Raw genomic sequence first — 16,845 nt, 5'->3', positions numbered from 1 at the left:
CCAGCGCCTGCAGCCCCAAAATTCACCTGGGGGGGCAGGAAGGGGAAAGGGGGGGCTGGAGCTGCTGGGGGGGGGCTAGGGAGGGAGAACCATGGGGGGTGGGGGGTCCTGTTGTCTGCAGACACCCCCAGTCCCCCCCCCCACAGGGTCAGGGTCTCCCCCAGGCCCCCCCAGGCAGCCCGCGGGGGCCCCCCCGGAGCTGGGAGGCGTCGGGGAGGCTCTGGGGGGGCCTCTGGTGGCCACCCAGGGCCCCCCCCCCCACCCCCAAATGCAGCCCCTTTTCCCCCCATTAATTCATTAATTGGTTAATTAACGAACAAGCAGGGGTTGGGTAACGAGAGGGGAGGAGGGGGGCGGTGGGGGTAATTAACCGCGATTAATTAGCGGCAATTAGCGGCAATTAGCGGCGAGCGGGGTGCGGAGCGAGGTTCGCGGTGCTGACGCCAGGTGTCGCCCCCGGGCCGGGAATGGGGGCCGCCCCCCCCCCCCCGAGCACCCCAGTTCCCACCGCCCCCCAATATCCCCCCCAGGGACGCTTTGGGGGCATCCCGCGGGAGGCCCCCGGGGGCACCGACCCCCCCAACCCCTTTAAGCCCCCCCCCAGCACCATCAGGATCGATCCCAGCGCTGTAACCGTTAACCTGGGGGCAAGGGTCCCCATCCCCCCCGCCCGATCCCCAGATGGGGGAGCTGGTTCCTGGGGGAGGCCTCGGTTTTGGGGGGAAATCGGCCGGAATTGGGCCGGTTCGGGTTGCAAGGCTGCAGCCGGACCCCTACCCCATTACGCACAGCCCTAATGGGCACAGTAATTAATGGGGGCACGGTAATAAACGGGGGCTTTAATTAAACGGCAGGGGTCTGGGGGGGAGCCCAGGACCCCTGGGTGAAGCCTGGGACCCCCCCGGGACCTCCAGCACCCTCGGGTGGCTCCGGGCACCCCAGACAGATGCTGGCAGCCCTGCCTGGGGGTGACAGCCCTCAAGGCCCCCTTCCCCTCCCCCTTGATGTCCCCCCCCCCTTTGACAGCCCCCCAGGCCCCCCTTTGCCCACCCCTTTTGGCACCGCCTCCCCCCCCCCACCACGCAGACACGCTCTGTGGGTTCCAAAGGCTTTATTATTGCAGGAGCCCCGACCCCCCCAGGCCTGTACTGGGGGGGGAGAGAGAAGGAGGGGAGGGGGGTCACAGTGTGGGGGGGGGGGACTCCACAGCCCCCCCACCCCCGCGGCTCAGACACAGAGGGGGGCAGGGGACAGAGGGCAGGACGCAGGACGGACGCGGGGCCCTGGCTCGGGACGGGACAAGAGGAGGGTTCCAGGGGGGGGTCCCATCGGGGTGGGGGGGTCCCATCCGGCCGCAAGCAGCTCCGGGGGGGGCCCGGGGTGGGGGCTCAGTTGGCCAGCAGGTCGGAGGACTCGGACACCAGCTTGCCGTCGCGGGTCTCGATCTTCTTGATGACGATGGCGCGGCGACTTGGCCACGGGGGAGCCCTCCAGGCTGGGGGGGGCACGGCGTAGCCGCTGGAGAAGGAGCTCCCGAAGCCCCCCCCGAGGCTCCCCCCGAAGCCCCCGCCGTAGCCAGCTGCAACGAGAAGCAGGGGGGGGGGCAAAGAGGAGGGTGCTGAGCCGTTTGGGGTGGCGGGGAGGGGGGCGCAGCCCAGCAGGACCCCCCCCTTACCCGCGTAGCTCGCCGTCCTGGTGTGGATGCTCAGGTTCTGCACGCCCGCCTCCAGCATGGGGGAAAGGGGGGGAACAGCTCAGCACCAATGGGGGGGAGGGGGGGGGAAAGGATGGGGTCCCCCCCCCAAAAAAAAAGGGTGTCGCCCCCCACCTGCTCTCCTCGCCCTCCAGCAGCTTCCTGTAGGTCGCGATCTCGATGTCCAGGGCCAGCTTGACGTTCATCAGCTCCTGGTACTCGCGCAGGGTCCGGGCCAGGTCTGCCTTGGCTTTCTGCAGCGCCGCCTCCAGTTCGCCCAGTTTGCCCCGTGCGTCCTTCAGCGCAGCTCCCCGCGCTCCTCCGCCTCCGCGATGGCTGCCTCCAGCGTGGCCCGCTGCGGCACACGGGGGGGGGGTCCCTCGCACCAGGGTTTGGGGGGGGCCCTCGCACCTCACACCCCGGCATCCCTCCCCCTTGTGCCACGCAGCCTCCCCCTTCGCACCCCAGCATCTCCAGTGTCCCCCCCTTGCTACCCCAGCAACCTCCCCCCCTTACACATCAGCATCTCCCCTTGCACCCCCATGCCTTACCTTGCACCCCCGTACCCCACCTTTCAGCTCTGTGCCCCCCCTTGCCCCCCAGCACCCCTCCCTTGTCCCCCAGCACCCGCCGCCTCGCCCCCCAGCTTCCCCCCCTTGCACCCCAGGATTCCCCTTTGCACCCCCATTCCTCCCTCCTTGCCCCCCAGCATCTCCATGGGCCAGGCTCCCCCATGGGGCCACGGGGGGGCCCTGGGGCGCAGAGGGCGGAGGAGGAAGAGGAGGATGAGGTGGTGGAGGAGGAGGAGGAGGAGGAGGGCGGGGGCGGCCCCACCCGCCCCACCTGGTTCTTGAGCGCCTCGATCTCGGCCTGGGTGCGCTGGACGAGCCGGCTCAGCTCGCTGATCTCCCCGCGGGTGCTGCGCAGGTCGGCCCCGTGCTTGCCCGCCGTCCGTCTTCAGCTCCTCATACTGCGGGGGGGGGGGGGGGGGGCACGAAATTGGGGAGCGTGGAATTAGGGGATTGTGGAATTAGGGGATTGCAAAATTAGGGGATTGTGGAATTAGGGGATCATAAAGTTGTGGGATTGTGAAATAGGGGATCATGAATTAGGGATTATGGAATTAGGGGATCGCCAAAGCACACAACCACAGACTCGTGGGGCCACCAAATTTCAGAACCCTGTCACTGCAAGACCCCATCACCACACCCCGTAACCGCAGCACCCCAGAACTGTGGGACCCCACAACCATGGACCCTGAACTTGCATTCCCACAAAATCTCAGCCCCACCAAACCCCGGAGCCGTGGGGCCACGACACCACAGCGCACTCAGCACCCAGGGGGGGAAGGTGGGAAGGACCTCGGGGTCCCCCCGCTCCCAGCCCCGCTCGGGGTCCCCCCTGCGCTCCCCCCAGCCGCCCTTCAGCAGTGCCGGGGTGGGATGATGGCCAGGACGAGACCACCGAAGGGAACAGCCCTGGGGGGGCTCTGGGACAGAGGGGATGGGGATGGGGGCTCTGGGGAGGGCATCCCGCGGCCCCACAAGCTCCTCCAGCTTGGGAAATCGGGGAGCAAGGAGCTGGGGTGAGCCCGGGTGTGCCGGGGGCGATGCTCAGGGCTGGGGCTGCTGCAGCCGGGCCGGTCGGGGCGGCCGTCACAGGGCCCGGCGCGCCCACGCCGCAGACACTGGGAGCACTGGGAGCACTGGGAGCAGCCGCCTGGCCCCCGGGCGGGGAGGGTTGGGCGAGGGCAGGAAGAGCAGGACCCAGACGGCGAGACGGGGCGTCGCGGGGTGTGGGGTGTGCTGGAGGATGGAGCACCCCGACGTGTAGGGTGTGCTGGAGGGTGCGGTGTCCTGGGGGAAGGAGCATGAAAAGGGACGGAGCACCCCGGGGTCTGGGGTGTCCTGGGGCATGGAGCACCCCTGAGGATGGGATTTCCTGGGGGACAGAGCATGGAAAGGGACGGAGCACCCCAGTGTATAGGGTGTCCTGGGGGATGGAGCATCCTGGGGGACACCCCACGGGACAGAGCGACCCTGGGGACGGAGCACCCCAGGGTGGGGGCGTCCCGGGGCCTGGAGCAGCCGATGTCTCGGGGTGCCCCCCCACCTTGATCTGGTACATGCTCTCGGCCTCGGCGCGGCTGCGGTTGGCGATGTCCTCGTACTGCGCCTTCACCTCGGCGATGATCCCGTCCAGGTCCAGGCTGCGGCTGTTGTCCATGGACAGCACCACCGACGTGTCCGACACCTGCGACTGCAGCTCCCGCAGCTCCTGCGGGACGTGGCGGGGGGGGGGCTGAGCAAGGGTCCCCTCGCTGCGCCCCCCCCCCCAAAAAAAAAAAGCCCAGCGGCCCCCCCGTGCCCCCACCTCGTCATAGAGCTGCCGGAGGAAGTTGATCTCGTCCGTCAGGCTCTCCAGGCGCGACTCCAGCTCCACCTTGTTCATGTAGGCTTCATCCACGTCCTGGGGGCACAGCAGGAGCCCGTCAGCCCCCCCCCGGCACCGCCTGCCCCCCCCGGTCCCCCCGGTCCCCCCGGCCTCGCCTTTTTCAGCAGCACGAACTCGTTTTCCTTCTCGGTGCGGTGGTTGATCTCCTCTTCGTACCTGCGGGCACGGGGACAGGGGGATGTAGGGCAAACGGGGGACACGGGGCAGGGGGATATAGGGGATGTAGGGGACCTGGGGACCCAGGGGGGCAGGGGCTTGGGGATTTAGGGGACATGGGGACGCAGGGACGCAGGGAGGTGGAAGGGATGGGGACATGGGGCCGTGTACAAGGGGACACAGGGACGTGGGGACCCAGAGGTGCAGGGATGTGGGATATCAGAAGAATGGGGGGCACGGGGACGGGGGGACATGGACAGAAACAAGGGAGGGGACGGGGGGGACCCAGAGATGCAGGGCCCTGGGGACATGGGGGTACGGGGACCCCCCCAGCAGCACACCCATCCACAAGCAGCGAGGCAAAGCCGCCTCTGCCACAGCCACCCCCCAAACCCCGGGACCACCCCGGGGGGGGCCCGTGGAGCCCCCCCAGCCCCTCACTTGTTCTTGAACTCCTCGACCAGCCCCTGCATGCTGCCCAGCTCGGCCTCCAGCCGCAGCCGCTCCTGGCCCAGGCTGTCGAGCTGACGCCGCAGGGTGCCCACGTACGCCTCGAAGAGCGCGCTCAGGTTGCTGCGGGGGGGCTTCTGGTTCTGCAGCAGCCCCCACTTGGTCTCCAGCATCTTGTTCTGCTGCTCCAGGAACCGCACCTGGGGGGGGGGACACGGGGTGGTGGCACCGCGGCCTCGGCACGGGGGCAGCGGATCGGGGGGCGCGGGGATGGGGGGCTCAGCGCGGTGCGGTGAGGCTTGGGGGGGGTCAGTGGGAGTGTGGGGGCTGGGGTGCAGCTTTGGGGCCTGGGGTGCGGGTGTGGGTGCTGGGTGCAAGTCTGGGGTGCTGGGTGCAACCGTGGGGTGCTGGGTGTGGACGTGGAATGCAGGCGTGGGGTGCTGGGTGCGGGTTTGGGGTGCTGGGTGCAACCACAGGGTGCTGGGTGCGGGTTGGGGGTGCTGCCTCGGGGTCTTGGGTGCAAATGGGGGGTCTCAGGGGCACGTTTGGGGTGCAAATCTGTAGTCCTGGGGTGCAGGTTTGGGGTGGGGGTGCACACTTGGGGTGCAGGGTGCAGAGTGGGGCTGGCCCCATGGACCCCCTGCTGCCCCCCCCCCCCATCTCCACCATGGGGTGAGGCCCCACAGAGCAATCAGACTGGGGGGGGGGGGGGGAAAAGGGAGGATGCTGGGGGGGGACAACAAAGGGACAATGCCTCCCCCCCCCAGCTCCCACTCTGTGCCACCCAGCAAGGGGACAGGAGGGGACAGGAGTGTCCCCATGGCACATCCCTGGGGGGGGGCAGCAAGTCCCTGGGGGGCCCAAGATGTGCCCAAAGGGGTCAGGAGGTCCCCAAGGGGGTTGGGGTGTCCCCAAGGGGGTCTCAGTGCCCCTAAAGGGGGCTTAGTGTCCCCAAAGGGGCCAGGAAGTGTCCGATGGGGTCGGGAGGTCCCAAAGGGGTCAAGGAGGTCCCCAAGGGGGTCTGCACGTCCCCAAAGGGGTCAGGATGTGCCCAAAGGGTCCAGGAGGTCCTGGAGGGGTTCCCAGTGTCCCCGGGGGGGGGGGGGAGGTCCCCAGGGGGTCCCAGCACCCCCAAAGCTCTCAGGATGCACCCGGGAGGTCCCCGAGGGGCTCGGGAGGTCTCCAGGGGGTCCCGGCCACCTCCGGCCCCGCCACCAGGGGAGGTTTGGGGCGAACAAAAGTGGGACGGGGCCGTGCCCCCCCCAAAAGCCCCTTGGGGCCAGCACAGCGGGGTGGGGGGCACCCAGGGGCGGGGGGCACCCAGCCTCACCTTGTCGATGAAGGAGGCGAACTTGTTGTTGAGGGTCTTGATCTGCTCCTTCTCCTCCTTGCGCACCCGCTGGATGCTGGGGTCGATCTCCAGGTTGAGGGGCGTCAGCAGGCTCTGGTTGACGCTGACGGCCGTGATGCCCCCCCCGGACCCGCAGGAGGCGGCCGGGCCCCGGTAGAGCCCCCCGGCGCTGTACCGGCCCCCCCCCAAGCCCCCGAAGGCCGAGGCCGCGCTCATCCTGGCGGCGGGGCCGGCGGTGTAGGAGCGGGAGCTGAAGGAGCGCACGGAGCTGCTGCGGGCGGGCGGCCTGGGCACCGGCACCGACATGGGGGCGGCGAGAGGGGACAGGAGGGGGCGAGAGGCTCGAGGGGGGGTCGCGAGGAGGTGGCGAGGCTGCGAGGAGGTGGCACGAAGCTTGCAATGAAGTTGCGAGGGGGTTGCAAGAAGCTTGCAAGGAGGTCACGACGGGGTGGCAGGGAGATTTCGGGGAGGTTTTGGGGAGGTTGCAAGGAGCACCCGAGGGGGTTGCAGGGAGGGCGCGCGGAGGTCCCGGGAGGCCGGAGGGAGGCTGCGGGCAGGTTGCGAGGCTGCAGGGGCGCGAGGAGGCCGCAGGAGGCTGCAGGGGCCGGGCCGGGCGGGCGAGGCCGGGTTTATATCCCGGAGCTGGGGGAGGAGAGCGGGAAGGAGGCCGGGGCCCAGGCAGCACCTGCGCCGCTTAACCCCTTCGCAGCGGGGGGGGGGCCCTGGGATCCGCCGGGATCCTGCCCCCGCGGGGCGCTGGGGTGGGCGCTCGGCCCCGAATCCCAGGGCTGGGTTTTGGGCAGGGGGCAGGGGTCGCAGGCTGCCCCCCCCCCGGAGCTCAGCATCGCAGGGGTCGCAGGCTGCCCCCCCCCCGGAGCTCAGCATCGCTCCGGGAACCCGCCCGCGGTGTCCGGACCCCGAGCCCGGGACCCAGGACCCCTGCCCCCAGGTGGCCCCAAGCGGTGTCCCCAGCCCCGTGTCCCCACCTGGTGTCCCCAGGCCGTGTCCCCAACCCCCTGACCCCAACCCCACGGCCCCAACGCCCCTCTCCAAGCCGTGTCCCCATCTGGTGTCCCCAAACGGTGTCCCCAGCCCCATGTCCCCAACCCCTTGGTCCCAGCCCCCAGCCCCGGCCCCCTGTCTCCAACACCACGTCCCCAGCCCCTGACCCCCACCCCTCCCCACAAGCCCCCCCACGGGCGTTTCTGCGGGTGAGGGGCGCTGCTGGAGCCCGGTCCCATGGGGTCAGGATGCGGCCACCTCCTGCCCCGGCTCAGTGCTGGGGGGGGACAGGACGGGGCTGGCCCCGGGCACGGATCCCACAGAGGCCCTGGGAGGGCGGCCGTGGGACAGCGCCGGCGGGGACGGAGCCAGAGGGGAGAGGGGGCGGTCACCGGGGGGGAGGTCACGGGGGTCCCATCCCATCCCCATCCCAATCCCAATCCCAATCCCAGTCCCAATCCCATCCCCATCCCCATCCCATCCCCATCCCATCCCATCCCATCCCATCCCATCCCCCCCCCATCCGTCCACCCACCCGCCCTCCCCCCATCCCAGGACAGAGCCAGGCACCGTCTCTTCCAGACTCCTCTGTATTGGGCTAAAACAGCGAGGTTTTGGTTGCAGGGGGCTGCAGCAGGACCCCCCTGGAGTAGGGCCGGCTCCAACACGGGACCAGGACCGGGACCAGGAGCAGGACCAGGGCGACCTCACCCCTGTGCCCCCCCCATCCTGGTGCCCACACGGCCCCCCCCATCCCTGTCCCCCCCCATCCTCCCCAAACCCCACACCTGAAGCACCCCCAGGGTTCTTCCCCCCCCCCCGCTTTGGTCCCCCCCGGGGGATCCCGTGGCCGGGGGGGGGGCTGGGAAGCTCCCCCCCCCCAGGAGGAGCCCCCCCTCCCCGCAGCCTCTCTTATCGGGATGGAATTTGCAGCCCAGGCAAATGCCTCGCGCCCGCCGCGACAGCGCCAACGGGGGGGGAGCGGGGCCCAGGGTGGGGCCAGGGCCTGGGGGGGGGGGCAAGAGACCCCCCTGCAGCCCCCCCAACCCTGCTCCAGGTCCCTGCAGCCCGAGCGGGGACTTCCCAGGGCCAGCCCCTGCCTGCGGGTGGGGAAACTGAGGCACGAAGGCGGGGGGGGGGAACACACCCATGGGGGGGGCAAAGCAGCATCTCTGCCCCATAGGGAAACCCCAGCCCCATGGGGGGGGGGGCTCTGTGCCAGCACCTATATAAAACCTGTGCCCCCCAAGATGCTCCCAGACCCCCCTGGACCCCTCGGAGCTGCCCCCCGGGTGTCGCCCCCCCCCCGCACCCCTTCAGGCTCGGGCCCCCCCTCGGTGGCTCCCCACAGAGCTCGCTGGGGGGGGCCGGCCCTGTTTTGGGTGGGGGCCAAGGCTCCGTTGTTTGCCCTGGGCTCGGTGTCACCGCGCCACCGCCCGCTGCCACCCAGCCCGGACACCCCCCCGCGGGTCCCCCCCCGGGCAGAGCACCCATGGGTGCCCCCCGATCGACCCCCCCCGGGATGACGGCCAGGGGGACCTGGGGTGTCCCCAGGGGAGCAGGGACTGTGGGGGGGGGACAGGTGCCACCCCCTCCCAGCTATCCCTGTGAGCGATGCTGGGGGGGGGGCCAGGAGCCCCCCAGGTCCAGGCCCTGTTTGCAACCCAAAACCTGGAGGAGGAGGAGGAGGAGGAGGAGGAGGAGGAGGAGGCTGGGCCCTGCGGTGCCTTCACCGCTCAGGAATGCGGCCGGACCTCGCGGCTTAACCCTCGGGGAGCCGGGCTGGGGGTCCCGGCTGGGCTGCCCCCCCCCCCATGGCCCCACCCCCATATCCCCATGTCCTATGTCCCCCCTTTCCGTGTCCCCCCCATCCCCTGTCCCCCCGCCTCACGTCCCATGGGACAGGGTGGGATCTGTGGGGACCCCGGGGTGGGGTCCATGGGGATTTTGGGGGGGGTCCATGGGGATTTTGGAGGGGGGGCCATGGGGGACCCCAGGGCTGGGCACCATGGGGGGGCCCCCAGCACCCACCCTGCGGGATGGCAGCACTGCTGGTGCCTCGGAGGTGGAGGCGGGGGGGGGGCTTGCAGGGAAACTGCCCCCCCGGCCCCCCCCCCCTGCATGCAAAGAGCTGTGTCTGTGCAAAGCGCCCCCCCCCCCCCCCCCCCCCAAAGGTGCCGGTGCAGGGGCATTTGCTTATGCAAAGGTGCGCGGGCCTGCAAGGCGCAGCCATGCAAAGGTGCGCTGTGGGGGGGGGGGCATTCTGCCAAGGGGCGTGCTTGTGCAAGGGTGTGCGCTTGTGCAAAGGCGTGTGCTTGTGCAAGGGTGTGTGCTGGTACAAAGCTGTGCACTTGTGCAAAGTTGTGCGCTTTTGCAGAGCTGCGCGCTTGCACCAAGGTGCGTGCTCCTGCCAAGTGCACACTCGTGCAACGGTGCCTGCTTGTGCAAAGCGCGCGTTCCTGCAGACGTGTGCCCACGCACGAGTGCAGCTTCTTACAGCGGGGGCTTTGTGCAGCGGGGAGTGCTCCTGCACGGAGTGCGGCTGTGAGGAAGGGCGTGCTCACAAGCAGCGTGTACTCGTGCAAGGTGCAAGGTGCGTGTGCCTACAGTCGTGTGCCCGTGCAAAAGTGCGCGTTTGTGCAGCAGGGAGCACTTCTGCAGCAGCGGGTGCTCACGCAGGGCTGCGTGCTTGTGCAAAGGCGCGTGCTCAAGCACAGCCGTGCATCTGCAAAGCCTGCACTTGTGCACATTCGTGTAAAGGAGCGTGCTCACCTCCTGGAGCAGGGGGTGGCAGAATCCCACCACAGCCCCCCCCCCACGCCCCGAAGCCCCCGGGGACGTGCCCAGCTCCTCACCCCACGGTCATGAGGGGGGGTCGGGACCCCCCTTTGTGGCCAGAGCGCAGGGAGCCGATGCCCTGGCAGATAAGGGCTGGAATGCGGCGCCCGCCTGGGTGCAGCCCCAAATCAGCTCGGAGGGAGATAAGGGCCCGGCCAGGCGCTGGGGGAGGGGGCAGGGGGAGCGGGGGGCAGGGCGGGGGTCCCACAGGGCCGGGGGGGGCTCCGGGTGGAGAGGGGGTGGGCGGGGGGTCGTCCCCAGGGTGTCCCTGGGGTGTCTTTGGTTCTCCCCAGGGTGTCCCCAGGCTGTTCCCGGGGTGTCCCTGGGGTCCTTTGGGGTGTCCCCAGGGTGTCCCCAGTGTCCCCAGTGTCTCCAGAGTGTCCCCAGGGTGTTCCCGGTGTCCCCAAGTTGTACCTGGGGTGTCCCTGAGGGTGTCTGCTGGGTGTTCCGGGGGTGTCCCTCGGGGGTGTCCCCAAGATTTCCCTGGGGTTTGTGCAGGGTGTCCCTGGGGTGTCCCTGGGGTCTCCGTGGGGTGTCCCTGGGGTGTCCCTGGGGTGCCCGTGGGGTCTCCCCGGGGTGTCCCCAGGGTGTCCCCAGGGTGTCCCCGGGGGGGTTGCAGCAGGGCTGGGGAGAGGCCGGGCAGGATTCCTGGAGCCGGTTGGGCCGGGCCACCACGGCCCCCCCCCAGCCCCGGGCACCTGGGACCATCCCCAGCTGGGGACCCGCACGGCCCCCGCCCAGGGCCGGGGGGCTCGGTGGCACGTCTGGCCCTGGCCCCCCTGGGTGGGAAACTGGGCAGGGAGGGGGGGGGGCGTGGGGCTGGAAGGGGGGGTCCCCAAGATGCTTGGGGCGAGCTTCATCCCCGAGCCCTGGGTCCCCCAAAATGCAGGGAGCTGATCCATCCCCATGCCCTGAGACCCCCAAAATGCTGGCGGCTGACCCCACTCCTCTGCCCAGGGCCCCCCGAAATACACAGGGCTGGGCCCCGTCCCTGTGCCACGTGTCCCCCGAAATTCACGGGGCTGAGCCCAGCCCCTACGTCCTGGGTCCCCCAAAATTCACGGGGCTGAGCCCCCTCCCTGTGCCCTGAGCCCCCCAAAACGCAGGGGGCTGAGCCCCCTCCCCGTGCCCTGAGCCCCCCAAACCTCCCGGGGCTGACCCCACTCCTCTGCCCTGCCTCCCCATGGGTGCCTGGGGCCGAGCCCCGTCCCTGTGCCACGACCCCCCCCCCAAAAACCCCCCAGGGTCTCCCCACCCTCCCCGGCCCCCCCTCCAGCCCCCCCCCAGCCCCAGCCCCTTGGCAGGACCCGCAGCGGCCGCAGGATCCGGCCCCACCTTCCCGGGGCCACCCCTTCCCTCGCCCGCCTATAAATCACGCCCGGCCACCCGCCCGCCCATCTGTGTCGGTCCGTCCGTCCGTCCGTCCGTCTGTCGGTCTGTCCGTCCGTCCGTCCGTCCAGCCGGTGCCATGAGCTACTCCCGCAGCACCGTCTACTCCAGCTCGTCCCGCTCGGGCGGCAGCCGTCGCCTCGCGCCCCTGAGCAGCGCCGCCAGCGTCTACGCGGGGGCCGGGGGCTCGGGGTCCCGCATCTCCATCACCCGCAGCAGCAGCCTGGGCAGCGGCTTTGGGGCCGGCTACGGGGCCAGCTATGGGGCCGGCTACGGGGGCGGCTACGGGGGTGGTTACGGGGGCAGCTACGGGGGCAGCCTGCTGCTGTCGGGCTCCGGCGTGGTGCAGAACGAGAAGGAGACGATGCAGGACCTCAACGAGCGCCTGGCCACCTACCTGGACAAGGTGCGCAGCCTGGAGCAGGAGAACCGGCGGCTGGAGGTGCAGATCCGCGAGCACCTGGCCAAGAAGGGGCCCAGCACCCACGACTGGAGCCACTACTGGGAGGCGATCGAGGACCTGCGCGCCAAGGTGGGTCCGGCACGGGCACGGCACCCCCGGGGCTGGCACCGCGGCCCCAGGGCGCTGCCGGCCCCGGGTTAAACATTAACCAGAGCAGCCGCGGGGCCGGGTGGACTTTGCACCCGGGGCTGGCGGCGGCTGGGAGCGGCCCCCCCGCGGGGCACAGCGTGGGGACACCGCACGGGGACACCGCACAGGGACACCGCATGGGGACACCACACGGGGACTCCCCGGGCAGTGCATGGGGACACCGTGGAGGGGCATCGGGGGGGACTGTGTGGGGACATGGGGGGCACCATATGGGGACATTGGGGAAACCACACGGGGACATTGGGGGACACTGCATGGGGACATTGGGCAGCACCATATGGGGGGGACACCCCATGGGGACAGCGGGGGACACCGCACCCCCGGCTGCGGGACCAGGCAAGGGGACATGACCAAGGCCATGAGTGTCAGGGGGTGCTCAGGGGGGGTTAATTAACGCACCCCTCATTAAGCAAACAAACCCCGTGGCCAGCACTGCCCCACCCACCCCCTGTGTGTCGTGTCCTCCCCCCGGGGCTGTGGTTTTGGCACAGCTTCGGCCCAAGGTCACGCGGGGACGGGGACGGAAGGGGACCGGTCCCCGCGGTGCCCGGTGCCAGCCGGCCCCACCCAGGGGACCTGGCTCTTGTCCCCCCCATCCCCCCCCCGGCATTTCCGGGGTGCGGCTCCTGCCCGGGGGGGGCGGTGTACCCGGGGGGGGGGGCGCGGGGGGATCCCCTCGCCCCGTGACACCCCCGTCCCCCCAGATCTTCGACAGCACCGTGGAGAACGCCCGCACCGTGCTGCAGATCGACAACGCCCGGCTGGCAGCCGACGACTTCAGGGTCAAGTGAGAGCAGGGAGGGACCGGGGGACAATGGGGGCAAGGGGGGACAATGGGGGCAAGGGGGGACCGGGGGGACAATGGGACAAGGGGGATAAGGGGTGGGGACAGGATGGGACGGGACGGGATGGGACGGGATGGGATGGGGTGGGGTGGGGTGGGGTGGGGTGGGGTGCGGTGGGGATGGGGACATGGACAGGGATGGAGAAGGGAATAGGGTCAGGGACAAGGACAGGGACAGGATGGGGAAGGGGACAGGATGGGAAAAGATGGGACAAGACAGGGACAAGGACAGAGATGGGGATGGGGACGGGATTGGGATGGAGACAGGATGGAATGGAGATGGGGACAGGGTTGGGGACAAGGACAGGGACAAGGACAGGGACAGGGACGGAGCAGGAATGGGGACAAGGACAGGATGGAGACAGGGACGAGACAGGGACATGGATGGGAGCGGGCTGGGATGGGACAAGGACAGGGCTGGGGCTGGGGATGGACGGGGACGGGTCCGAGCAGCAGGGCCAGGGCTGGGACGAGGCTGGAGCTGCGGCGGGGCTGGGCCAGGGCCAGGGGCGGTGTGGGGCCGGGGGGGGCACCAACGGGGCCAGGCTGGGGACGTGCCTGGGGACACGCTGCGGCCGCAGGTACGAGGCGGAGCTGGCCATCCGCATGTCGGTGGAGAGCGACATCGCCGGGCTGCGCAAGGTCATCGACGACACCAACATGGCCCGGCTGCAGCTGGAGGGCGAGATCGAGGCGCTGAAGGAGGAGCTCATCTTCATGAGGAAGAACCACGAGGAGGTGGCAGGGGGTCCTGGGGGTGGGGGGGGGGACGCGGGGGGACCCGGCTCTGACCCTCTCTTCCCTCCCCCCCCCCCAGGAGGTGAGGAGCCTGCAGGCGCAGGTCTCCGGCTCGGGGCTGACGGTGGAGGTGGACGCCCCCAAGGCTCAGGACCTGGGCAAGGTCCTGGCCGAGATCCGGGCGCAGTACGACGCCCTGGCCCAGAAGAACCTGGAGGACCTGGAGAAGCAGTGGGGGCAGCAGGTGAGGGCCCCCCCGGGACGTGGGGGGGTGGGGGGGTGCGCAACGGGGAGCCCCCGGCGGTCCCCCAGTGGTGCCAGTGCCAGTCTGGTGCTGGGGACGTTCCCCCCAGGGATGTTCTCACCCATGGGGGGGGGCTTCACGTGATGCTGGGGGGGGACCTCACTGATTCTGGGGGTTCCTGCCCCACGCAGGACCCCAACCCCACCAAGGGGCCCCTCTCCAAGGGGGACCCCCACTTCTGGGCTCCATTCATGGCCGTGCCCCACCCGGTGACCCCCAAAACCGCTCCCACCCCTTCCCCCCCCCTCCAACCCCCCCAGATCTCCGAGAGCACCATCGAGATCACGCAGAGCAGCAAGGAGGTGGACACAGCCCGCAGCACCGTGGTGGATCTCCGCCGCTCCGCGCAGACGCTGGAGATCGACCTGGAGTCGCTGCGCAACCAGGTGCCGCCCCCACAGCCCCCCCCTTTTCACCCCGTCCCCGCATCCCGCAGCCCCCCCCCCTCCACGGCCGGGGGGCTCGGGGGGGGGGTCCGCGGGCGCTGAGCTGTGCTTCTGGGGGTGCAGAACGGAGCCCTGGAGGGCAGCCTGCGGGAGGTGGAGGGCCGCTACGCGCTGCAGATGGAGCAGCTCAACGGCCTCATCCTGCGCGCCGAGGCGGAGCTGGCGCAGGCACGCGGGGAGCTGCAGCGCCAGGCGGACGAGTACCAGGCCCTGCTCAACGTCAAGAGCAAGCTGGAGGCCGAGATCGCGACGTACCGGCAGCTGCTGGACGGCGGAGAGCAGCTCAGGTACGGGGCGGGGGGTGGGGGGGGCTGGGGGGGGGCGGGTTGGGGTTGGGGTTGGGGTTGGGCTGGGTTGGGTTGGGTTTAGGGTCGGGATTGGGGTTGGGGGTTGGGTCGGGGTTGGGGTTAAGGTTAGGTTTAGGGTTAGGGTTGGGATCCAGGTTAGGGTTGGGGTTGGGGATTTAGGGTTAGGGTTGGATTGGGTCAGGTTGGGATTGAGCTGGGGTTGGGTTGGAGTAGGATTGGGATTGAAATGGGGTTGGGTTGGATTTAGGGTAAGGGTTGGGGTTGGAGTTAGGGTTTGGATTGGATTGGGTAGGGGTTGGGGTTGGGGTTGGCGTTAGGATCTGGGTCAGGCTGGCTTTAGGATTAGGGTTAGGATTAGGGTTGGGATTAGGGTTGGGCGGGGCTGCCTCGAGGTCAAGATTAGGACCAGGACCCGGATCGGGCTCAGGGCTGTGCGGTGCCAGCTCCCTCCCTACGGGCGGCAGCAGCACCCCGGTGGGGCTGCACCCCGAGGTGCCCCCACCCGTGGGACGCTGGGGGGGGGACACAAGGACACCCCCCATCCCTGACACCCCCCCCGCAGCCTGCAGGACGCGCTGGACAAGGAGAGCAGCAGCAGCACCGTGAGGAGCTCGCAGCGCGTGCTGGACGGCAAGGTGGTGACCGAGACCAAGGAGGTCAAGGTCAGGGTCCTCTGAGGGGGCCCTGCCCCCCCCCGGCAGTGTGTGTGGGGGGTCCCTGCGCCCTCCCCCCCGCCCTGACACTCCCTACAATAAAGCAGCAAATCCCCCCGGGGGGGTCAGCTCCGTGTCTGCTCCTGATTTTTTTGAGGGGGGCCTTCGGGAAGGAAACTGAGGCACGGGGGGGGGGGGGGCGGATGGGGACGGACGGACAGACGGATGGACGGATGGGTGGCTGGACAGACAGACGGTGGGGGGCAGATTGGCAGGGGTGGGGGGTGGACAGACGGACGGACAGGGGGAGGAAAGGATGGACGGGGGGACAGACGGACAGACGGACCAGAGGGACGGATGGGCAGGAGGGACAGACGGATGGGAGCACACAGGGGGGCATGGCACAGGCAGCAGCAGTGCACGGGCACCTGGGTGTGCATTGCACGAGGGCCAGCAGCACTCACGCTGGGGGAATGGTGCATTGCACCAGCACAGCAGTGTACACGGGAAGGCGTCAGCACGCCCGGCACGAGGACTGGCAGTGCACGGGGTGTGACGGTGCACGGGGGGGGGCAGTCGTGCATTGCACAGGAGCCAGATGTGCACGGGGAGGTGATGGTGCACTGCACAGGGAGAGGGCGGATGGTGCATTGCACAGGGGTGTTGGTGCATTGCACACGGGGGTGTTGGTGCATTGCACACGGGGGTGTTGGTGCATTGCACAGGGGGGTTGGTGCATTGCAACACGGGGGTGTTGGTGCATTGCACACGGGGGTTGGTGCATTGCACACGGGGGTGTTGGTGCATTGCACACGGGGGTGTTGGTGCATTGCACACGGATGTTGGTGCATTGCACACGGGGTGTTGGTGCATTGCACACGGGGGTGTTGGTGCATTGCACAGGGGGGGTTGGTGCATTGCACAGGGGGGTGTTGGTGCATTGCACAGGGGGGTTGGTGCATTGCACAGGGGGGTGTTGGTGCATTGCACAGGGGGGTTGGTGCATTGCACACGGGGGTTGGTGCATTGCACACGGGGGTGTTGGTGCATTGCACACGGGGGTGTTGGTGCATTGCACAGGGGGGTTGGTGCATTGCACACGGGGGTGTTGGTGCATTGCACACGGATGTTGGTGCATTGCACACGCGGTGCTGTTGCACTGCCCAGAGGCTCCTGGCGCGTTGCACAGCGGTGATGCCGCATTGCTCAGGAGGTGCTGCTGCGTTGCACGTGCGGTCGGGGGGGGCCGTGCACAGGGGGCTGGGGCTGCCCCCCCCGGTACCGGTACCGCTGCCCTCCCCCTCCCCCTCCCCCGGCCGTTCCCGCCCCTCTCCCCCCGCCCCGCGCGGGCGGCGACGCCAACCGCAGAATTCAGCGGCCCCGCCCCCTTCCCTCCAGGCCCCGCCCCCTCCCTCCAGGCCCCGCCCCTGCCCTCAGGCCCCGCCCCCCGCCGCCGCCGCGGGGGCGTGGCGGCGCTGTGCACGTGACGGCGCCATCCGGGCCCTTTGCCTTCCCCGTCCCAAGATGGCGGCCTCAGGTGAGCGCGGCGCGGCCGCCCGGGCCCGGCGGGGGGGGGGGGGGGAGGGGACGCGGCCGCCCCCGGGAC

The 16,845-nt window shown here is 69.9% G+C and overlaps 2 protein-coding genes across 2 annotated transcripts; one reads left to right on the top strand and one right to left on the bottom strand.

The window, feature by feature from the left end:
- Positions 1–1,388: 1,388 nt before the first annotated feature.
- LOC311220156 (keratin, type II cytoskeletal 8-like) lies at positions 1,389–6,410 on the bottom strand (the record flags this gene model as incomplete). Its single annotated transcript, XM_084303616.1, is given in 11 exon segments — positions 1,389–1,579; positions 1,676–1,731; positions 1,829–2,000; positions 2,003–2,048; positions 2,537–2,644; positions 2,646–2,663; positions 3,806–3,970; positions 4,067–4,162; positions 4,243–4,303; positions 4,745–4,953; positions 6,084–6,410. Coding segments are annotated over 11 exon segments (1,449 nt in total).
- Positions 6,411–11,412: 5,002 nt separating this feature from the next.
- KRT18 (keratin 18) lies at positions 11,413–15,277 on the top strand (the record flags this gene model as incomplete). Its single annotated transcript, XM_084303617.1, has 7 exons — positions 11,413–11,865; positions 12,651–12,733; positions 13,372–13,528; positions 13,608–13,772; positions 14,093–14,218; positions 14,342–14,565; positions 15,149–15,277. 7 exons carry the CDS (start codon positions 11,413–11,415, stop codon positions 15,261–15,263), a joined length of 1,323 nt encoding a protein of 440 aa, XP_084159743.1. The 3' UTR covers positions 15,264–15,277.
- Positions 15,278–16,845: the final 1,568 nt, after the last annotated feature.

This window comes from Netta rufina (assembly GCF_964035555.1).
Source record: "Netta rufina genome assembly, chromosome: 30".
In the NCBI taxonomy this organism is placed as follows: domain Eukaryota; kingdom Metazoa; phylum Chordata; class Aves; order Anseriformes; family Anatidae; genus Netta; species Netta rufina.
This window is presented reverse-complemented; position numbering and strand designations above follow the sequence as displayed.